Source organism: Notothenia rossii (genome assembly GCF_949606895.1).
Source record: "Notothenia rossii genome assembly, chromosome: 1".
NCBI lineage: Eukaryota > Metazoa > Chordata > Actinopteri > Perciformes > Nototheniidae > Notothenia > Notothenia rossii.
This window is the reverse complement of record NC_136912.1, coordinates 11,506,123-11,530,357: the sequence shown is the minus strand read 5'-3', so window position 1 is coordinate 11,530,357 and position 24,235 is coordinate 11,506,123. Positions and strand designations below refer to the sequence as shown.

The 24,235-nt window shown below is 40.3% G+C and overlaps 1 protein-coding gene across 2 annotated transcripts in view; it reads right to left on the bottom strand.

Moving 5' to 3' along the window:
• Nucleotides 1-24: 24 nt before the first annotated feature.
• npnta (nephronectin a) overlaps nucleotides 25-24,235 on the bottom strand; it is a 50,846-nt gene continuing 26,635 nt past the window's right edge. For both annotated transcript variants that reach the window (XM_079662589.1, XM_079662590.1), the window contains 9 exons: nucleotides 20,034-20,153; nucleotides 18,684-18,803; nucleotides 15,663-15,797; nucleotides 14,520-14,642; nucleotides 12,721-13,200; nucleotides 7,117-7,206; nucleotides 5,877-5,975; nucleotides 3,023-3,282; nucleotides 25-1,647 (listed from right to left, as the gene is read on the bottom strand). In XM_079662589.1, coding sequence (XP_079518715.1) covers nucleotides 1,537-1,647; nucleotides 3,023-3,282; nucleotides 5,877-5,975; nucleotides 7,117-7,206; nucleotides 12,721-13,200; nucleotides 14,520-14,642; nucleotides 15,663-15,797; nucleotides 18,684-18,803; nucleotides 20,034-20,153 — 1,538 coding nt within the window. In that variant the 3' untranslated portion in view covers nucleotides 25-1,536. The remainder of the gene's footprint in view (nucleotides 1,648-3,022; nucleotides 3,283-5,876; nucleotides 5,976-7,116; nucleotides 7,207-12,720; nucleotides 13,201-14,519; nucleotides 14,643-15,662; nucleotides 15,798-18,683; nucleotides 18,804-20,033; nucleotides 20,154-24,235) is intronic.

Genomic DNA, 24,235 nt, shown 5'->3' with positions numbered 1-24,235 from the left:
AAAATCATGCTTTGTTTCATAGCATATCAGTCAAATGTATTTTATTTACATACTGGTCTGGATAAATATGAATTTGGTGAATGCACCCATGCATACAGAAAACCTTAAAACTCCAGCCGATGCCCTTCATTGTCACAGCATACGATACGCAACTATGTGCTTTGCAAGTTATAGACAGAGCTTTATACCATAACACATGGACATACACATGTGTGCTTGTTAAACACAGCCTTGCACTACACATGGTTTCCATCTGTATACATGTTCTTTGATTAAAAGTTGAAATACTAACCATTTTGAAATTCAATTAATGTCCATGTATGAATTAAACCACACAACACATGGGATTGTAGATCTTGAGAGTATGTACACACAACTACATTTACAATAATACAATTTGTGAAAGCCTAAAAAGTTGTTGATATCGTCTTTATAACAAACTGCACTTAATATAACAAAGCACATACTGTATAATAGAAAGTAAGTGTTGATTTGCAAGTGTCAGAAATCATACACTGATTCTGATCGACACTTTTCAAGTATCTGGAAAAAACGATGACATGGAGTTTTCAGTCAGCTCGATAAAAGATCTGGGTATGGAAGGTGTTAACCCCCTCTTTTACCAAACAGATTTTTGAAATAATATGACAAGGAGAGAAAGCTGCTTTGTTTCATTTCAAACTCAGATTAGACAATAAAAAGCGGCGGTAAATTGATAAAGTTTAGGTTATTTCTTTTGCAAATTTGGAGTCAGCTGGATTGACAAAATGCTAACAATTACAATTTCCCTTTGATATATATTTTAAATCTATTTCCCTTAAAGAAACCGATACTACTTTGATATTTATCTGATAAAAACCGTTGCAAAATTCACCCTTGGCCACATGTTTTAACATCAAGCAAAAAAAAAAAAGCAATGGCTTTTAGTTGAAGGATCAAAGTAAGGTAAAAGCAGACTCATAGGCGTGGGAACGATCCCTCTCCGGGAAGACATGGAGTGAACGTGGTCTCTCAGCGGTGTGGCTGGAGGCCGCCAGGGCTGTGTTAGGCGGAGGACATTTCCATGGTAAGTAGGTGCATGCAGGTTTCATAGTAACAAGGTGATGGAGTGAGAGGGAGGCTGAGGAGAGGGGGGGGGGGGGGGGGGGCTGCCAGGATCCACCCATGACATTTGGATTCAATCTTTTTATTCATGGTCAGTCGAGAAAGAGAAACTCACTGTTCTGCAGACGCACAATTTCATGGATATCGTTCACTGAAGGGCTGTGAGGCGTGGCGTGTGTGTGTGTGTGTGTGTGTGTGTGTGTGTGTGTGTGTGTGTGTGTGTGTGTGTGTGTGTGTGTGTGTGTGTGTGTGTGTGTGTGTGTGTGTGTGTGTGTGTGTGTGTGTGTGCGTGTGTGTGTGTGTGTGTGTTTGTGTGTGTGTGTGGGGGGGGGGGGGCAGTGATAGCCCAGGCAGAGGGAGGGTATTTCACAACAGAGTCAGTTCTCTTTGAGATGATTTCCCCTCTCGTTCTGCCTCTTAGAGTCCTGTCAGTCAGAGTCTCCTCAGGTTGTGCTCCTCTGTGCAGGAGCCTTTCCTCAGAGTGATGTCGTCCACGGCCATCTCTCCACTCCGGCCCCGCCCACGCTCCCCCTTCAGGATCACCTGGGGAACAGCAGGAGTGAATATTGCAAAAAACTCAAAACTAAAATACAAATTAAGTGCTGTTTTTTTTGTATTACTATCATTAATATTTCATGTTTTCCTCTTCTCCAGCAACACGCACACTGAGGAACTGCAGGAGAGAATATTGCAACACATTTTTTTTTTTTAAAAAGGCACTTACATACTAACAAGGGACTTATATACTAATAAAGGACTGGCTTATCTAAAGCCAGTTGAGAAGCACTTGAAATGTTTTAGCTCTATGAAACCTGATGTACTTATATGATTCTGTTTTCTTCAAGTTTGTATTTTGTTGGTCGAATGCACTTATTGTAAGTCGCTTTGGATAAAAGCGTCAGCTAAATGTAATGTAATGCAAAAAACAAAAATACAAATTAAATGCTATTTTTTAACTGACTATTATTTCTATTGGGGCTAAAGCACAAACATGTTTTCCTCTTCTCCAGTGCATGCTGATTGTTTCAGTAATGCTGACTCGCTAAATGTTAGGCTATATGGATATATATATATGTATAAGTGTACAAGTAAGTGTGTATGTATGTTTTTGAACAGGGGTATGTAAGTGTGTATGAATGTATGTTTGTGAAATCATTCTTATGTTTGTTTAACCCATGACGAGATATGAACTGTATGAGTCGTTGATTTGTAATCAGCTTTAATTTAACTATACATATATTACTGCTTAGATTTTTCAAACAGGAATATATTTCTTCCACTTTTTCTTTCAAAGTTATTTTCTTGTTTTCTTGTTTCTTTGCTTGTTGTGATTGCCATGTCAAAATATAAGATTAGATTCTGAGCAAAGTGCATCTGTTTATGAAATAAGCCGATACATTTAAAAAAGCAACTGCTACTAAGCATACATTTGAAGAACTTCTACCTTTTAATAATATGCTACCTTGTATTTTTCCACGAATATACAATTTGGAGGCAAATGTTGTACTCTTTACAACACTACATTCATTTGACTGTCTAAGCAACTCTGAAATCGACTATACTTTGTGTATTAAACATATTTACTTAGCTAATACTTTTGTACTTTTAGTTTAGAAGGATTTTGAATGCAGTACTTTGACTTGAATTTTCAAAGTGTAGTATGGCTACTTTTATTGAAGTACTTCTTCCACCACTGCTACAGAGAACATGCTGCTTTATGATGAAAAAGGAGCTGCATGTGTTTATTCCCGGACAGATGTCAATCTTATATTTCACAGATACATTTTTTTTTTTGTTCTACGTCTCAGATTTATTTTTCATAAACCAGGAAAAAAACATTCGACATTCTGTCAAAAAAGTTGAAATAATCATTTAAAATTCTCCCTGTATGAGTGAACACTGAAATATTTATACTTACACTTTCCAAGCCGGTGCCCCATAAAGTGATTTGGGTGTGCCTCCAGCCATTCCCCCCCGTCCGGCCCCAGACTGCAGGGCTGTACTGTTTCCCTTTCTTCACAAACACTTGCAGCATGCCCACGTGATGGCCGGCCAGCTTGTGTCTGAACGACAGGCACAGGTTGCCATCGTTCCAGGGGGGTGTGAGGGGGAGCACCAGCCGCGCCCCCCGCCCTGTCCTCTTCTTGCCCACCTCGGGAATGGTGAGGTACCGTCCACCTGGAGAGAGAAGCAACAGATTTAAAGGTCACCTATTATGCAAAATCCACATTTTCATGTCTTTTCTACATCAACCTGTCAGATTTTGGCCACTAAAAACCTGATCAGATTTTGGCCACTTTATGATGTCATAACTTTTTTTTGGCTTGTGTAACCATTAGCCAATCACCAACCAAGGTACCCCCCCACCTTGTCACCTGAATCTCCTCCTAGAGCACCATTGAGTTCTTTTTAAACCAAATATCTCTCAGAGGGGCGTGGGGAGGGGCTCCTTATTTTTCATCTAAAGTAACAGACAGAGAATCAGCACTTTTGAAACAGGGCTGAAACAGAGGGGATTATGGGATGCTCCAATGATCTGTTTGGTATTTGGAGCCAAACACTTCAGATACATGTTTTGTATATATCTGAGACCAATAATATATTGATGAAAAACAGTATAATAGGAGACATTTAAACAAATCAATATACACAGAATAAAATGCTTTAGTCAATAAGGTCAACACTGAATACGTTGATGACACTGGCTCCTGTAAATGTAGCACTGAAACATTCCAGCCATGATTGCACATATTTTTCAGAATTAACTACAATTTTTTTGTAATACACACCAGTTTGTTCACATATGCCTAATGGATTGAGAACCTTTCTAAATTGATTTTAATTGGCTTCTACTGATCCAAAAAATATTGACCTCACTTTGATACAAAATGGATTGAAAATGGAAAACAAATGACACCATGTCTCATTAATTAAAGGGCATTGGTTCACCCTAACAAACAAACAAACCAAAATAACATACGTTCTCCATTACCCAATGAAATCAAGCCATACAGAGAGTTGTGGTTTTATTTACAGAGGTTATCTTTGTCTGGTTTGTTGCTGAAAACCCAGCAAAAATTAGTGAGTGAATTTGTATTTGTGATGTTTACGGCATTACAAAAATAAGTAGCTCTCCGTAAACACTTTATACTTATATTTGTTCTAGGGTAATTGACAGACCTCAATATGAACAGTTTTTAATTGGAGCTACTACCACTTCAGGAACAGTCCACAAACTGTTGACGACGAGGTCTGTGATCGCCCTGAATCAGTGAAGACGTTTCATGCTGTTGAAGTATTGTGAACTTGCAGTATTTTATTTAGTTATTTTAAAGATTTGCCTTTATTGTATAGACAGGGTTGAAAGGAGAGACAGAGGGGATGACATGCAGCGATGGTCCCAGGCTGGATTTAAAACCTGGATCCCCTTTTGGCTCAGGATATTTTTGTTGTATTGTTTGAGTGACAAAACCCTTTCACCTTATTGTATTTGGGTGCCAGCCAAACCAGAAACGGAAAATAAAAATAAAATGTTTGTACTTTGGCGAATTTACCCTTTAACATGTGTATCTAAAAAGGTCATTAGTGAGATAAGTCAGTCTGTCTAAAACACATAACATTATATTTCATTATTGACAGCCAAGTGTAAAAGACAATCTGTGAAAAAAAACTGCGTAATTTCAAAAAGACTTGTGTTTCGTCACCTCAAAGTGAAGCCAGATGCCAGTGGCACATTTATTTTGTTTTAAAATTAATTTATGCATTAGTTAGTCATAATGGCACGATATACTGTAGTTCTGAAAAATGAAAGGCTAAAGTGCTCCTGGGAAACAGCTGATTAATGCTGATGCATTATGCTTATCTAGCAGATCCGTGTGGGGCTGCTGTTAACCACGGGGGGTTCGATGTGTATCTGCAGGCCACAGAGGCTCTCTGCATACTTTATGAGCCCCTTCTGTATCTGTGCTAGTGGCTGTCTATCAAAAGGACTGTAAGTGAGGAACAGTGCATGCTTCACAACCAGAGACTGTATATGTTCACAACACAATGAAGATGTATTTAAAGCCATGGACAGGTGCACACTGTACACACAGAAATCCATAATTAAGACACTTAAAATGTTCTGTTTAAATGTATTCACTACATGTAACTCAAAACTGAAGTGTTGCCTCTAACATTTGGAATTACTCTTAATTAGGGCTGGGTTTACGATTTACTGTCAGTGATTTTTCAAGTGAATGTAAATGTCTGGGCAAAAACTTTTATTTTCTGTAATGAGTGAGCGCAGTCTTGGCTGAAATGAGGCTTCAGTCTCAGTGTCTGAAAACACACGAGTAACTGCAAGACTACGCCAATTGGCGGAGAGAGCCAGATGTAGTTAGCGTCGCTTAAAGAGTGCCAGTACGCTGCACTGTTTAGTCTTCACACGCCGTCTACTGAGTCCGCTCAACATAATTTATCACGCTTTCTTCTTGTCTGAACCCCAAATAAAACAGTGTTGTGTTTCCATTTAATGTGAGTCACAGGTAAAGCTGACAGGTCACGTAATCCACTTCTCATTTGCATTGCTTTGTAGAGCAAAGCACTAATCCGCATGAAAGACAGACTACTTCCCACAGGGAATTTTCCTCTTGACCTTTAATTGAGTTGAACAGAATTGAGCTGCTTATATTGTCTGACTGTGTGTGTGCGTTTGCATATATATATATATATATGCCTGTCAGTAAAGGAAAGCAGCTATTCTTATTTCATATCAATGTCACTTCACTTACCGGACGGATCAGGCGTCGTCTCCCAGTGCAGGTCTCCGTCTTTGTCCCTGATCCAACCACAAAGACCATCATCAAAGGAGCAGCTCAGATACCCCGACTCTAAAGGGAATAAAACACACTTTTCAGAGAAGTGGAGGATGCACACACACGCAAAGAGGTTTCATTGGGCTCTCTGTGATGCTCCACAGGAACCCTGCTGTGTGACTGTAACGTTACCGGGAGCAAGAGGACTGTTGAAGCTCCTTCTGTCGAGCATGATGAGACAGGAAAAAGTAAACATTTGCTGTGCTGTGGTTTTCATTAGGGAAAAATCAAGTGGAACTGCATAGATCAAAAGTGGGAATACATTCATCTAAAAAAACACACATTTAATGTTGCATGAATTGATCTTACTTTGTGTGTGTGTGTTTAGGAGAGAGAGTGTACTTTTACATACAGCCTGTTGTATGGCTACCCTCCTCCACGATAAAAATACACTCTAGTTACAAACGGTGTTAATATTCAATGACGGATGTTTTCTTTCCCAGCGATGATGCCTAGACGATAACATTAAGGGAATGCTGATAAAACTGTTGCGGTATCATCCATGCATGGCTGTACAAATTGGTTTGGAGATAAGAAAAGCATCCATCATTTTATCCCTGAAAACAGCTACCGCAAAACATTTCTCAGTTCATTTTCTGAGCCAATGAAAATGCCTTTCGCTTGACATAGCATAGCAAATGATGCACCGTGAACCAAAATAAAAACGCGACTAAACCATTAGGCAATTGAATCTGCCTACCATTGACATCAATAAATCACAGAGCGAGCAAATGTGACATAAAACGCTGTCTTTTCACAAAAGCGATTTTCTTGTTGTTTCTGAAGGAACTCTAAACTATGTACTATTGAGCTTATGAGTGGAGCTCTGATTTGCTTCAAAAGGTTCATCTTTCAAGCAGTCAAGCAATCAAGCGAGCGTAATATGTAAAGTGGAGAAGGTTTGCGGTACGATCTGGGCTGTGAGCCATCATTTAAAAGGAAACGGCCAGATGTCATGTGTCGCCTCCCGGTGAAAGGCCTATCAAAACACATCTGGTCACCGTAATATCGTCGCCTCGCGAGCAACCACTGCAGGCGTTGATTGTCAGTTTCATTTGCCCGTGGTAAACGTGGCTCGTCCATCATCATTTGAAGGCTGCCGTCTGCTATGAGCAGGGCTTTGGATGATTGTCTCCGTCTAACGTGTTGTGTTTACCTGGGTCGTCCTTGGCTTCTTCTGCCGTGTTCCCGAGCTCAATGTCAAAGTCCACGCCAAGGACGGTGTTGCGATCGTGGTTCCGAGGAACTGTGGAGAGAGGTGAGACACGCAGGTTTAGATAAAGGATTAACAAAGGTATTATATTTGCTCACTGGCATTCCTGCTTTTGACTTGCTTTTTTTTCATTACTATACAAGGACTCTGCAAGGATGAATCAATGTCACGGTTTAGTGCCTGCATATCTAGAGTTAAGCACGGTTAACTACACAGCACCTGACCAGAATACCTGAGAAAAATCAGCAGAAGTCAAATGTGAGTCATAACAAGGAGAAGACAGATGGTTTACTGTGATGCAACGTCAGGGCAAATGTTGCCGCCACACAACATGGGGCTAAAGTCCATGCACATGAAAAAACACAAACAGTACACCGTCCTGAAATAGCCTGTTTCCTTCTCCAATGGCATCACACTGCTCAAAATACTATAAGCCAAGCTCTCTTATTAAAGGTCGACTGACAAGGGAAGGACAGAAAGTAGTTGGTCCTGCTTTCACAGCGGCAAGCATTTTGGGGAATGAAAAGCTTTGGCTGTCTGAATGGTAAATACACTGCATTTATGAAACACTTTTCCAGTCTTTGGGACCCCTGAAATAGCTTTTACATTTACAAGACAGCATTCACACGCATTCATACGGAGACAGGGGCTGCCATACAAGGTGGGGATCTAACACTGTTGGACAACTATCTATTTCCTGGGCCACAGACGCCCCTACTAGTAAGCAATAAATATCCTTTACTGGTTTTAAATTGCCTTTATGAAGAGGTTCTATATAAAGAAACGTGACAAACCTCATCAGTTTAGCATGTATTGCATTTGCAGATGAGATAAGTCAGTGGAATTGACTGAGACAACTATCAATAACACTATTCCTAGCATCCCCGGCAGATTGCCCCTATGCTGTGAATGCGCTGTAACCTGCACTTGAACTGTCAATCCCCCAGACTCCCCAACATGTAATCCCCCCACCCCCCCAGCCTGAGCCTCTGGAACGGGCCACCCACCCCCAAGACGGGTCACAACCACCTGGCAGACTGAAATGCAGTCTGACAGTCGAAGGAATCTGACAGTGGGGAGGTCACACTCACACCAGGCTCTCCAGATATCCCAGGCATCCAGGTTTGTGTGTGTGTGTGTGTGTGTGTGTGTGTGTGTGTGTGTGTGTGTGTGTGTGTGTGTGTGTGTGTGTGTGTGTGTGTGTGTGTGTGTGTGTGTGTGTGTGTGTGTGTGTGTGTGTGTGTGTGTGTGCTTTTACGAAACGAGACCCCCATTGATTTCTTGTGTCCGCTGATAGAGGAGATATATAAAGAGTAAACACAACACAAGTTAGGGGAGCAGTAACTTGAACAGTGACACTGTGAGCATAAAATAGTTGTGGGACAGGAGAGAAACACTGTGCAATTTCACAAATTCTGGCCAAGGGAACTGTATAATTGTATAGGTTATATTAATTTACTCTGATGCCATAAAGCATGGGGTTAACCAAATCTTAAATTATGTTGATTTTAAAACTTTTTTCTCAGAAACAAGGTCCTTAGCACTTCCTATGAACCAAGAAAGTGGGTCATTTTATGAGAGATGTATTGACTTTGATGCTATTAAGAATCAGTTACTTACTCAGTAAGTACAAAACGGATACAGGTATGTCACATTGACTGAATATAAAATATACAACCAGACACATTCACATCGCCTAAAAATAGAATTATATTTGATTTGCACTGCTCAAATCTTAGAAAATATAGATTTGAAAACCTCAGTAGCCATGTGTCTTGTCAAAAACAAGGGCCCTGTAATTGTATATGTTAGATTTACTTACTCTGATTCCATTAACTTGATCGGTTTGAGAACAAAACATCTTAGGTATAGGTGTGTTACATTGACTGGATAAAAAATACACAACCAGACTAAACCAAATCGCCTAAAAAAGGGAATGCTGCTCAAATCTTAAAAATGTAGATTTAAACATGTCTACATTCATAGATTTTCTTAGAAGCAAGGTCCCTGGTACCTTGTAAGATCCACAGACCTCATTGTTAACAGAAGTGATTTTTTTCTTAAGAAGAACTTAACTCAATTGAACTTTCCACAGCAAGGAACAGTGTATTTTTCCGGGGCTGTGTTGGACAAGACCAGAGTTAAGTTGAAGTGACCCGGTTAACCTTTTATTTGTTGAACAACTTTGTTGAAACACCTTCTAAATGTCACTTCACTGGACACCCTTGTTTTTTGACCTTTTGTCGGTAATTTCATCCACATTTCTGTCAGGTCCATAGAAGCTGCTTGAGGGGAATTCTTTTTTCTGCCTAAATGTTCAGCAACTTCAACTTTTTTGAGACTAACATTCACTTATGACATTGACAGCAAAGCATACAATGTCATAAGTGAATGTTAGCCTTTTTTTTTTTTTTAAATACAACGTTACTAACCTTCCCTTTTAAGAGATGACACAAGTAATCATATTCATATGAAAACCTTGAATTCTTATTCATTTGTTTGCATTGGCATTGCAATAGAGAGGAGGTTATAAGGGTTTGATTAGCTTCTAATATTGGAGGGGGTTTTCTTTCACAGAGCAGCATGTACTTCTTTAAGGAAAATACATTAAAATGTTGTTAAAATATGCTTATTTATTTTCTCACTGAGATGTAGGTGAGATGACTGATAACACTCTCACGTGTTAACAATCTTCTAATTTAAAGGTGACCTATCATGCAAAATGCACTTTTGTACGTCTTTTATACATTAATATGTGTCAGGAAACACAACCCTCTCTATTTTCCTCCATACCCAAATCTCTTAAAAAGGGGCTGCAACGGATCTGATACAGACTGATCCAGATTTGAACACTTCTATGACGTCACAGAAGTGGCGCTACGGCTATTGGGCCAACTCCACCAATCAGGAGGAGACAGCCACGGACATTGCCGTTCGAAAGCGCTGGAGACGCTGTAGTACATATGCCAGGCCTGTAGATGGCGCTGTTCTCACTGAATCAGCCCATGCAAAGACAGTGTTAAATTGAGCTAAATGAAGAATGGCTAAAATGCATGATCTGTTTGGTATTTTGAAAAATAAAAAGTATAAATATGCCTTATATAGGGTCCTACACTTTATTATTCAAATATAGCATGATAGGTCCACTTTAATCTTCCTGCAGGAAATGCAATTTGTGTAATTCACAAACTAGAAATAAGTTGAAGATAAACTAGTGCTGATTGTATAAGTCCAGCATTCTTTATAAACACCTGCACTTGCAGCACAGCTGAGTGGTTCTTCATGTCCTGAGGATCTTATTCAAATTCATTCCTATTTCTGTGTAATTATGCGAGTAATCACTCAGCGGTGTCCCTCCTCTCATCTTATTCAAACCATCTTCAGGAAGCTCGGATTCCTAGAACTGCTCTGCCGTGGTGCGAACTATTAGATTGATGTCTCCTTCAAGCAGTGCAGACAGGTGCTAATGCAATCTTCTCTCTTCTGTCTTCTTTCTAATTTATGTGAAGCCATCTGGCAAGGTGAACCACAGAATCTCCACTCTTATCCTGTACTTTGTCGTTATATCACACCAGATATTTCTGTCTCAAAGGATTTTGGATTTGCTGTGCATAATTGAGCATGACGCCAAAAACAACACTTCTATCAATGTTCAAATACAAGTTTTTGTGCACAATTGACTATAAGTGCATCTGGAGTAAACTTTCTATTCTATTGAATTTCCCCTTGTTGCCTTTTCTGTATGGCTCTATCTCTATATCATAATAATGTGTACATTTACTGAAATTGCACATGTTCGAAAAGTTACTGGTTAAACTGTATGCTGTGAAATAAAATTGGGAATACAAGAAGTATAATGTGGGCAGTGTAAACAATTAAAATAATAAAACCCAAAGCCAACAATGTCTATGGCAGTCAGCGCTTTTCAATGAATGTATTCCTACTGAAGAAGTGAATCTTTAAATCTTTAAAAAGTCCATTTGTTTCCCATAAAAGATGGGCAGTTTAATATTTTACTCAAATGGTTAGTGGTGCATCCAATTGGTAACTATTTAATGCCATGAATGAATATGCATTTGGTGTTCTTCTGAACTTTTGGTCTTTTTAAAATGTAAATATTGTAATACAAATGTTTAAACCTGTGTAGACAAATAGTCTAATAGATCAAAAGAAAAACGAAACTCTTTAAACACTTTAAAAGGTTACTACTTGAGCATTTTAAAATGAAAAAAAACAATATTCTTTGTTTATAGCTTGATTGAGATCATGTAAAGATGGTATGTATGACAGTGAGACAACTATGTGAAGAGAGCTCTCATGCCCTTTTATTACATATGATATCAATAGACCAACATGTTCTCCAGTTCACCATCTGCCTGGCTGGAGATAAACGGTGTGCACATGGTTCCTGATATTTAGCTGCTCAGCAACATGTGTGCTCCATGTGTAATGATCCCCAGATGGTGACATGTGTCATAATAAGCACATTGTTTCAGCATGCACATGAAGAAATATGCTGATATGATCCAATTTGGTTAGAGGAAACCTGTCTGGGAGCAGATGGAGATGAATTGTTGGACAACGACTGCCTTTGTGTGTCAGCCTGTGACTGAAATGTAAACAAGCAGGGATGAAACTTGCTAATGCAGCGAGGTGTTAAGCTTTCTAAGCTGTTAAACCTTATTATGTGTCTGTATCACAGCTGAAGATAGACAGCAAGGAGGGAAATAGAGGATGACATGCAGCAAAGGACCATGGGTCAGACTGGCCTCAGTACACAGTGTGCTCGCCACCAGCTGAGCTACTGCAGCTCCATTATTTGTACTCGGTTAGGTGAAAGGTGAGGCTCGTATTGACCAACGAGAATTAATCAGTCGACTCAGAGGGTTTTATCGTCTCTCAGCTTGTTGTTTTGCTTCTACAGCCCAACTCTTTACATTATAAGTCAAATCTACATACTCTTATTAGTAATTTCAAGAAACAGCAGCTGTTATCAGTTAAACTCTAAATACCCATTGTGCATTACCTGCTTAGTACAAAACAGCAGTCAGTAATAGTTAGTTCAAGCAGTGTGGAGCATTTCTAAAGAGCCAGATATCTCTCCCAGGAGTTGGTAGAGACCAAGCTAAAAGCAGGGTAAATACGACACTTATTTTTGTCAGGTGGCCTGATATAGGAATCCAATAAATAAGAATAATGTTCGAATGTACGTGTAAAAAGGCAACTAATTGGCAGCTACTTAATTGGAAAACTTTAGGAGGTACAATATGTCAATGTTGTGTTTATTCACTCCTTTACTGCCCCCTAATGGCCAACAAAAATACATTCATGTCGGTTTAAATGTTTTGTTGCAATAATACGTTTCTTAAAGAGGCCATTATTTTCATGATTTCAAGTGTGATAAGTTAAAACCAGATCTGATTTCCACCTATAACTCAAACCCTTCAATTATTATGAAACAACCGTTAGATTTCGAATGCAAGTGCAAGTTGTAATAAATGTCATCTATTCATAACGGAAACAATGAAATATAAAACTAGTTCTTACTGTGGACGTCCCCTCTCTGTTTGGTGACCTCCTTCTGGATGGTGTTGTCCACAGGAGTGACTGGTGGGGGTGTTGGGGGGCTTCTGGTGGGAGGAACTGGTCTTATGGGTGGGATATAGGGCTTGCGTGTTGGTGCTGGTGGCTTCCTGGTCGGGATAAAGGGCTTCCTGGTCGGGATGAAGGGCTTCCTGGTCGGGATGAAGGGCTTCCTGGTCGGGATGAAGGGCTTCCGGGTGGGAACGGCTGGCTTACTTGGAGGTGGGGTAACCCTCTTTGGAGGTGCTTTGGTTGTTGTCGTGGTTGTCGTAGTTGTGGGGGCGGCTGTTGTTGTTTTGGGGATTACGGGGAAGACTCTCCTTTGAGTCACTGGTGGGCGGACGGTGGTGGTGGTCCTCCTATGATCTGTGTCTGGGAGGCGGTTGTGATGATTTGGAGGCAGTTTGCCTGGCCTCGGAGGGTCAATAGCCACCTTAGGGATGGCTGGAATAAAAAGAGAATGTAGATTAAGTACTGAAATATGATCACTTAAGAGTTAATGAGGCGGAGAATTGCAGACTAATTGCAATGATTAGTCTGACATTGGAAGTGAAGGCTTTCTTTTATCTACCGAGACTTTCCCCTTATTTCTATTAGCCAAACGTTAGCACCTAAAACAGATCGGGTGTTTCTAATCTCACTGATGCAAAAGCTCAAACAAGAAAGGCTTATAAAATCCTCATTTTGCACGTTCACATTCTTTCTTTTGTGCCTTTAAAAAAAAAAAAGATTCTGTACAAATGTTCTCCTTGGGGAAGTTGAAAGAGGAGAAACAGCGTGCAGCATGACAAGGTGGCCTTCAAAAAAAAAAAACACAAAGACACCCCACGTTCAGTAAATGTCTGCTTTTGAGAAATCAATATTTCTCTCTGTCAGTGGCTTTTTTTTCATCCGTTTATATGCTTGTCCTAATTTGATATTCTTCGTGTGCTCATAGCCGGAGGCCTCTCAGCAGCTCTGTGTGAGAGGAACGATCTCTGTGCTCAAACAGGCCTTGGAGATCACCCTCGCTCTGCTGATGTCATCAACGTTACACCTCCTTTTCCTTTGTTACTCATTGCATGGGGGGGTGATGCAGGGCTTCATAAGGGGTTCATGAGTGAGGAATGAGAGTGGACAAAGGCAAAGAGTTTGAACTCAGTTATTGCCTTCTCAGGTTGCAGGCGACTTTGATATGTGAGACACACGTAGGATATTGCAACTCGACTCCCAGAGCACTTGTGGCTCACACACCCTTGGGCAGGCGACAGGGTGAAATATTTGCAGCGCGCTACGCCATGAGGCACCCCCCCCCACCCCCACCCCCACCCCCTGCTCTATGGACTGTTACACCAGTTGTGTCTGCGCAATGATTAAATAACTCTGGAGAATATATTACTTCTTGCCCACTGAGCTGCTGTGAAAACTGCCGACGCACAGACTAATGAACTGTGTGTCAGCACGCAAAATGAAACAAACTAACCAGGGAAAGAAATAACTCATATTTCATGATGACTCCTCTGATTAAAATTTCCAAATGTCAAAAAAGGAGTACAGGCTCACTCTCCGCACACGTGATAAGGAAGCAGGTTGATTTCAGTGTTGACTGACAGCCATTACAAAGAAAGGAATTTCAGTCCCAGCTCTTCACTTGTAGGCTATTCCTCCCTCTTTCTTACTTTTCTAGCTTTTTGAGAAACACCAGCAAAGAAAACAAAAAAACGAGAGGCCCCGTTTTGCAAAAGTGAGCATCGGGGGCCAGGGGTTTTGTTCTCAATTCTTACGTTTGCAGTCGTGGCCCATCCCCCGGTAGCCGTCTTTGCATTTGCACTTGTATGAGCCCGGCGTGTTGTAGCAGGAGGCGAAGCCGCTGCAGTGGCTCCGACCTAAAGAGCACTCATCCACGTCTGAAAGATAATGGAAACATAACAACATTCAGCTACCGGGTGCCAGCGCAAAAGCAAACTTTAGACATAACAGCAGAATATCCAAGGATAATTGCTTCACATCCTCTCCAACGGCGCTCAAAGTGTCCTATATCATACGCACTGCTAGCTAAAGCATTTCAGTGAATAACCCTTAGAATGACAAAATCACTCGAGATGGAGATGCAAGGTCTTTGAAGAATAGGAGCAACCTTTTCCTATTTTTTGGCTTTTGTTCTGAAAAATGAATAGATACACATTGGAGATATGTTTTCCGATTTTGCCGAGATTTAAGGTTAACATTGATATATATTTCATCTGAACGTTGTTGAAGTTGTCAGTTCCTGTTTATTACATTTTGTTCCCTATTTCAACTAGTGAGTACTTGGCAAACGTAAAACAGTGAAATCAGTCATCCCACTTCATGAGACAGCCTCAAATGAGTTTTTCGTTTATCTGTATTTATTTGAAATATATTTTCAACATACTAAACAGTGGTATCTTTAAATGGGGTAATGGTGAATACAGCAACATCTTAAGAAGTAGTAAAAGAGTAATATGGGAGGCTTGTGGCGCAGTGGAGTAGCACGTTGGTGTTCGGATCAGGGGAGCACAGGTTCAAACCCCACTGCAGTCAGCATGTGGGTGTGTCCCTAGGCAAGACACTTCACCCCAAAATTGCTCCTGTGGAGATTGCCCACAGTATTGAGTATGTAAGTCACTTTGGATAAAAGTAAAATGTAATGTAATATAGCAATGAAAGTGAACTCTATGATCCTGCAAAATGGCTCTTTTGACTGTGTTGTATTAAATATATCATACTGTTGGATTATTATTTCTGATGCATTAATAGACTAATTGTTTTAATATCTTTACAGGGTGTAAAAAACAAAACCTGCCTCACTGAAAATACCTTGGTCATAAATCACCACTGACTACACATTCATGCCCTTTGTGTGTTTTATCTGTGAAAGCCTCACTGCGGCGACCTCCTGACCGTACCTATGCATTGGTATTTCCCGTTGATGTATTGCAGGTCAAAGCCTTCGTGGCACTTGCAGATGTAGCTACCGAAAGTGTTTATGCATTTCCTGAACCGAGGACACACTGCTATCCCTGCAGCACACTCATCCACATCTGCAGGAGGAGAACAACAAATGCAGGTCATTGCAAAGAAGAAAATATTCAAAACAAAACATAATGTATTCATCATTTTTCACTTAAGGTCTCGGAGTTGGTCCCATAAAGTTTTAAATGCATTCAAAACCCACAATGCAGTGAAAGACTTCAAGGTTAGAAGAAAGGAGATTAAATACAAAACATCTCTGTTCATACATGGAGACTTTTTTTGACCTTCCCTGGTTAGCATTCATTTATGAACGAAGCACATTAGCTATTCTGTTCAGTGAGCAGAATACAATGCACACTACGTTGTTTCATTATTTAAATACCTATTCTCTCTCTCTCTCTCTGTTGATCACCTTTCCCGGCATGTGGGCATTAATATTTAGAAACAGAGAGGCATTTGCTTTACAATCATTAATTTATATTCTGCACAATGCAGCTGAGGCCCCGCCGCGCTGCAGGGACTGTTGTTTGAAAGGACTTTAAAAACACAGAGACACCTGGAGCAGCTGGCAAAACAAGGAGAGAAGTAGGTGGGCGGGGCTCTCTTATCCCTTAAAGACTGCTGTTAGGCTTCTCATCAGCAGGGCGCTTAATCCCAAACTGATCCACTAGAGCTGCTTAATGGCCGACAGTTGAATTATTTAGCAACTCACAGAGTGGTGGTGAACTATCATGTTTTACAAAATACACACACGCACACATAAATTCAGCCCCTGTGTCAAAATGTGTAATAATATTGCCTACATAATGCCTGAGTGTTACATCCGGCATTGAAGACACATTACTTTCAGAGCATCATATTAAACACTTACTCATAGTTATATACAGGATCAATCTTTGGCTAACATTAGATTTTCAATTGGGTTTTGTTTGACGACTCGTCTGATACATTAAGCAATTTCTATGAGAGGCAGCACTAAAATATATGAAGCCATCTCACAGCGAGCCTCTGCAACAATGCACAAACATCAATACGCTCTGTCATTAATCAGCTTTCTGTCACAGTGCAAAACAAGTCAATACTTCCTTTGGATCATCAGACATCGTCCTCAAGAAATTTCTAGCCTATAGTGCACAATGTTTGAAAATGAGTAAATGAATTCTGTTTATTATACATCTGCTACCGGCTGCAGAAATTACTTTGGTGCTTCATTTTGGGTTTCTCTGCTAATTTCTCAACGTTTCATCCCGAGACATAAATCCAGAATTATATATAATAATATTATTATAGATATATTTAAATGTCACACTATAATTGGTGCTTGAGCTACTTTGCAGAGACTTTAGGTGTTACTTTATTTGATAAAATAACTGAATGTGAGATCATGCCTCATATCAAGGTAATTGATAAAAAGCAATGTGTGTGATCCCATAATATTGGGCCTGACAGGAAACTGTATTATTCTCAAAAGCACTTTAATGTTTAATCCTAACTACACGGGGTAAAGCTCACACAGGCACAGAGGGCAGCTCAGGGGTCCTTTTGTTGAAACCCACACAGGTAAACATCACTCAATAGACCATGCAGAGTGTATCCAGCCACTGTCTAAATAGTGAGCAGTGTATGTGTGTTGAATAGTGTCATTTTATGTGTTTATAGGGTTAATTCTAAGCAGACTCTTGGTATATGCGCAGGTATGACTCATTAGACCGTGCCGAGAGTGTGCAGCCACATTGCAGTGATGTGCTTGTGTTATATATTTCAGAACGAGCGAACAACAAAATTATATTATTTATTTATAAGTCCATTTTATGTGTAAGTGTGCAACAGATGTACTTTTAAAAATATATAATTCAAGTATAACGAAGCATCTTTTCTAAAAGTTTGATAAAGATCTGCCCAGGCCCCTGTGCACCTACGATAGAAAGGTGTTGACATAATGAGTGAAGACATTTGAAACTCTCCAAGTCTAAGGAAAAACCTTCATAAATATGATGAGAAACTCTCCATAAAACATCTGCTTCTCTGGGAAACCAGAACAATTCCATTTAACAGTTTTAACACCTGTGGCGGGCAACCTGTCCTTCCCCACCTCCATCATTTTTCATGATTGATGTTCGTTCTGTTTAAAAATCCGCCTCCCATCCGCCCACAGATAAGTGGGAATATAGGGCAGCATAGCAGGAAGAGTCCAGTCTGGAACAGCCTGTATTTAAACCTGACACAGGTTAACTGCCCTCAACTGCCCCCTTCATCTGTGTCCTTCCCACTCGTGAAGCTGTTAATGAAGGAGGGGAGGAATGGAGGAGGGGGTGGGCTTCCCCTTATCACATTTCTGCTGTAAAAGCTGGAGGAAGTAAGTTGGATATAGTCACCATTTGGTTGACAAGGCTGGTTAGATTTCCATGGTGCTAAGTTTATTTATTCATTTGTATTACATATACTATTTTGTATGTTCTTTCCCACCATGTCTATGTATGTCATTCAGTATGGTATTCCTGTCATGGTATGTTTTTTCTGTATTATTTCTTATTGGCTGTTTGGTTTTTCTTATATGTTGAAAAAGGGAAGCATGATTCCCACCCCAAAGAAGTCTGTACTATTGCTTAGACTTGTATGCTTCTTCTCAATACAAATCTTTGAAACAAATGTCCATGGTCCTTGATCAAAGCGAAACGGATGTATTGGTAAATATGTTTTGGATGAATTTCAGCTTCGCTTGCAAAGAGGAATTATTTCCTAAATTGCCTTTTCGCTGCCAAGATTTCCTTCTCGCTCAGCCAAAACGATGGCATTCATTATCACTCTGCTAATTTAAAGTCTGAGAAGAAGATATAAAAAAAAAAGGCAATAAAATGCTCGTGATGCTTTACATGGGTAGCTTATGGAAGGGAGTGGTAGCACGAGGCTCGGTTTTCAGGCCTCTGGAGATATATATAAAGTCCGCCACGTACCCACACAGGTTCTTCCATCCGGAGCCAGCTGCAGCCCCGGTGACGGACACTGACATCGAACCTCTCCTTTCAGCACCTCGCAGCCGTACTGACAGTTGGCCATGCCACAAGTGCGAGCATCTGAAGGATACAAAGGAATCACAGCACATATTAACACATGATGGTGCCACAAGGGAGGCTTTCTTTCTTTCTTTCTTTCTTCCTCACATCCACACTCACACTTTATCCTATCCACCAGCTATAGACGGTATTAGTCGAGCTGACCCTGAGGCGCAGACAACAGAACAACACACAGTCGGCCATTATGAGATTCCTGTGCTGTGCACCTTAGCCCACACAATCTTCCCCCACTTTCATATTTTCCTACACCTGAGGAATCCTAATCCCCCTCCCTCCATCCTATTGAAGCGTGTGTAGTGTGCGTGCTGTTGTTGAGCCGTGCAGGGGGAGATCAAACCCCCTCTAAAATAATAATATAATGGATCAGATTTGGTTCAGCCTCTTTCAATAACATCGGACCCTTAAAAGGAAATTAAAGAGTGAGCCTCATGCTGCTGCAGTCGCCACTTCAGCCGCCGCAGGCACCCAGGAGTACAGTTTGATGACGGAGGAAGGCTAGTCTGATTAAATGCTACAGCGATCTATTGATCAAAGCAGTAGCAGGGGAGAAAAGAGGAGCGGCACGGTGTTGAACACTATCAGGCTATCAGCCCACATCAACACCTGGAATTGTTTGAGATTGCCTCAAGTGGGAAAAATCCAACTTTAATACGGAGACATTTATTTTCCTCTGATAAAAAAAAAAGAACTAGCCTTATTAAAATGAGGCACCAGGAGTCACGCTATGCTCTAATGTATGTGGGGAGAAAATAGTTAGCCTATCAGGTGGGAAACATCATTTACAGGCAGACATGTACAGGCATTACTTCTTCGAATACCTAAGGCGAGCAATAAGAACTGCACCCGAGGGTTTAAAGATTGTGTTTCCCTCATACTTTTCATTGTAGGCCTCTTAGGGTTCTTCAGAGGGGTTCTTCAGCTGCTGTAATGAAGCGGATCAACGAAGGGCTTTAATCAAAACACTCTATCAAAGGGTTGCTGTCAAAGCTACTCACACAAGTGGAAAACTGTCTTTGTTTAATAGAGAGCATATGTCATCAGGTTGCCAACTGCTGGCATTCAGATGAATACATTTGTCGTGAAAATAAACTTCACAGTATACAGGCTACAAAGCAAAAGAGAGATGGGAAAGAAAATAAGAACATATAGGTCAGGAACGAAAATATCCACATTTCAGACATCAATACCAACAGAGATGTGTGTGTTTGTGTATTGGGGGGAAAAACTCACTTCCACATGTCCCGTCAAGCATCTGCATGTAGCCGTTCTGGCAGTAGCACTTGTAGCTTCCATAAGTGTTCATACACCTGTGTTTACAGGGCCTGGGCTTCAGACCGCACTCATTCAGGTCTGCGGACACAGAGAGAGAGACAGCGTAAGTGGACAGCAGGACAGAGAGACCCTGCACAGAGGTGAAATTAGTCAGAGGGCAAAGGTGCTGAGGTCAGTCATGTCAAACCTCACCCATCCATTTATGTATGGGTTTGTCTGTCTGTGCGTGCGTTAATGTGTGTGTTTTGGAAGAGGGTGGGGGTGTCTTCGAGGAAGTGTCATGTTCTGACAAGCCTGTAACTTCCCTCCTTGATGATTTAACAGGAAGCCAGTGTCAACTGTCAACCTACCCATTACCTGCAAGTGATAAAAGATGCTATTATACCCTCTGACTCACCACGACTTCACGTACTTAAAGCTGCAGCATCCTTTGATGGATGCATATAATTCCAGTGTTTTTCGTGCAGGTGTGAAAGTAAAGAAATCTCACCCACAACAGACCGTGAAAATCAAATTAGAAAATGATGCTGTCTGACTTTGGTGCAGGGAGGGCTCCTGGGAGAAGGAAATATGCCCTGAGCTCAACACCTGTCAAATGCTTATGCAAATTAAAGTCATTATACCTTCCTCACAGCACAACATTTATATGTTTCTGTCGCAGGGCGCTGGCGTTGTTTATACTCCCTCACTGGAATGACTTACTGACACCTCTAAATGGAACAGAGACACCATTAATGTGATTAGTTACACCTGGGAACATTCTGCTATGACAAGTCAAAGTATCTTCATGTGAAGAGTTTATGCTGGCTTAATAAAATACATATATTTATGTTAATTTATTCCCACTGTAGGTTTGACTGAAATCTGATTTTAAAGACTGTAACTAAAGTCAAGTGTCATTCACAAGATTAAAAATGTTGAAAAACAACCTGGGTAGTCACGTATGATGGATGACATATTTGACATTTTGGCAGAAAACACACAGGTGTAACTAAAAACATTAGTCATAGTTTCAGTTCCCCGGTGCATTTTGCCTACGTGGGATGACTTGCTGGGACTTCACTTCTAGACATCATAAATGTTATTAGTTATACCTGAATACTTCCTGCAATAACAAGTCCATGTGTCCTTTACTTAAAATGGTTACAGCGGCTGAGATAAAGAAGGGTTATTTCTTACTATGGACTCCACTGAACACTCATTTTAAGGATTGAAATTAAAGTAAAGTAGCATTGTCAAAATTCTAATTGTAGCAAACCAACTAATAAGAACATCATAGCTCTATAGAGCAGATATTGTTTTGACATCAAATGCATTAAAGGGCCCTATTAGGCTCATTTTCAGTTTCATATAGGTATTTTGTCCTGGTAGGCTATGTTGTGATTGGTCAACCGCTTAGAGATGTCCTGCCTCTTAGACTATCGTGTACAATTTGTTGGTGCCCTGTAGCCAATAGAAAAGCGAGTGTTACATAGGGATGTCACTATCTTATGGACGTAAACAAAGGAGTCCAATGGAGGCGTTTCAGGCAGGGGGGGGAGTATGGGAGAGAAACTACCTTGGGAGGAAACTTCGGGATTTCAGCCTTTGCAGACCATAGAGAGGCGAAGTCCCTCCCTTTCCGGGGAAGTCAATGGGGAGAGAAAAGATTATCTTTCGATTCCGTTTGAATTGTGCCACGAATTACAGATGATGTTTGTCAATTTAAAAGATAATTTTGCAAGTCAAAAAGTGAAGTAACACTTTTTTTTGTGTGAAACCGCTCAATTAACTACATCTCCCGTCTCAATTAACTACATCTCCCGTCTCAATTAACTACATCTCCCGTCTCAATGAACTACATCTCCCGTCTCCCGACACACCAAGTCGGCCGTCACGTTGGCGCATTTCACTTCTTTCTTTCAGAATGAGGCGAAAAGTATTAAAAGAGATGAAAATCACTGGGCATGTTGAGAGCTGCACATACACAAAATGGGAGTTAGTCGATTCCGTAAGAGCCAGCATGCGGGACCGGGATTCTGGGATTTGTAGTCTTTCTGCATATTTTTCATAGTCTTATATTTCAACAGTTTTACGACAAACTGTGACTTTTTTGACATGGAAAGGATTTGTTAAGATTGACAAACATCATATGTGTAATTCGTGGCACAATTAAAACGGGATCTTCAATACATAATTTTTCTGAAATAAGGTCCCATGGAGGTCATCGGAAAGGGAGGGACTTCGCCTCTCTATTAACATGCACAAAAACCTGTATAACACACTACAGGAAAGGGAAAACTCCAAAAAGCATAAAAGGGCCTTTTTAATGGTGGCCATATTCAATGTAGGTGTTCCATGTAAGATCCTTGGTATCACTTTAGTTACACCTGTGTGAGAGATCTATCGGGTCTTTTTTTACATTTTTAAATATTGTATTTAAGAAGAAAACTCTAACTGAGACCAGGGCTTTAATCACATACATAACAAAAAATAGATTGATTCCTCTTTTTTCTTTTTTTCACAGCAGTCAGTTTACTACGCTGGTGAAATCAATTACATTTGATTAATTAATGTCTGTACTGTAAAGAGCCATCCCTAATGTATGAGTGAGTCTCCGGACTAAAATGTTATTATTTAAACCTGTGCTTTTTCTATTAGCAAAAGTTAAAATGGTGCTGGGAAAGAGGCTTTTATTCATTCTAGATTTCTTTTAATAAAATATTGATCGTGCTGGCATCAGCTGTGGTGGAAGTAACTAATTGCTCTCATTACTGTAATTGAGAATCTTTGTTGTATAATTGTTGAGTACACTCATGTTTCTCAATGCACTTTTCAAATAGAGGGATTTTAGTACAGTCAGGTGTTTTGCTGCTCTGACAGAAAGAAGAATATGTTTCATTCCAGTTTTCCCCTTACCTCTGTTTCCTCCTGAAGCTATTCTTTAGATTAGGTTTTCTCAAAAGAAATAGTGTCACTACTCTTACAGAGCATCACTAACTTGAGGAGGGTAGCTATCAAATCTTACTTCTTCTTCCTTTTGCTAATATTTAGTTAAAGTGACAGTTCTTTTATTGTGGTAGTTTTTCCTCTGTTTGAGGCCCAAAAGGGGAAAATACAACAGGAATCCATCACAGTGGAATGATAACACATGCTCCAAGAAGTACACAAATTAAACTATAAATATCACCCCCTGTTTCTGGGATACAGTGCAAACAGATTTCAGTGCACTGTACCGCACATGAGGGGTTGCTTTCATCTTGGCCGGCCGCTTTATGAACGGCGCCGTGTTCAGCCGCGGGGACACATGCAGGGCACATTCTTAGAGTGCCACATACCTCCCACATTGAACAGATACCAAAGATTGATTTGGATGAATGACGCAGCAGATGCCCAGTTTGTATATCAGAGCCATCGTCTATTAATGGTCGCTTAAGTTAAGCCATGTTAGCTGATTCAAAAGGCGCGGCTGGAATTTGACCGTCAGCTTGTTGAATGCCACACAGTGCCACCAGGCTTAAGTAGTGCTTCATGACTATAAACTGTTGAGGATATATAGGGGTCAGTTTGTGAATGCAGTTGTTACTTGAGGGCCGGTATAGTGAAACATTAATAGAGTTACTTCCACTCATGAGCAAGGCTAACAAGGGGCATTTAAGGAGTAGCAATATTGATGTTTCCACTATACGTGAACATGTGTGACAAGCACGTTTAATTGTATCTGATTAAGGATAGAGTTTTCTAACATCATTTAAATGCATCAGTAGAAAAAAGTCTAGAATAAAATAACATTGTACTGTAGGTTCAATGTTTTAGTTTGCACGCAAAGAAGCTTTCTAGGCAGGTGGAAACTCAGGTGTAATGTCATGGCAAAATGACTCCTGAAGATGCATTGCACAAACATAACAGGTTGTGTTTTACATAAACTGCACTGTGCTACTGCTGGTTTTTCAATCCTGTAAAGGGTTAATATGAATTATACTTAATTCTTTATTCAAACAAACTAAAATAGATGTTCCCTGTCCTTGTTAGACAGCAAGTTTAGATAACATTCAAATTCTCAACCCTCTGTTCTCCCACGACATAATATCCACATCTCTTAAACCTGCAGACACATACACACATTTCAATTGTTTAATTAGTGGTGTCAACCTGATTTTCTCTCTGGATTTCACAGTAAA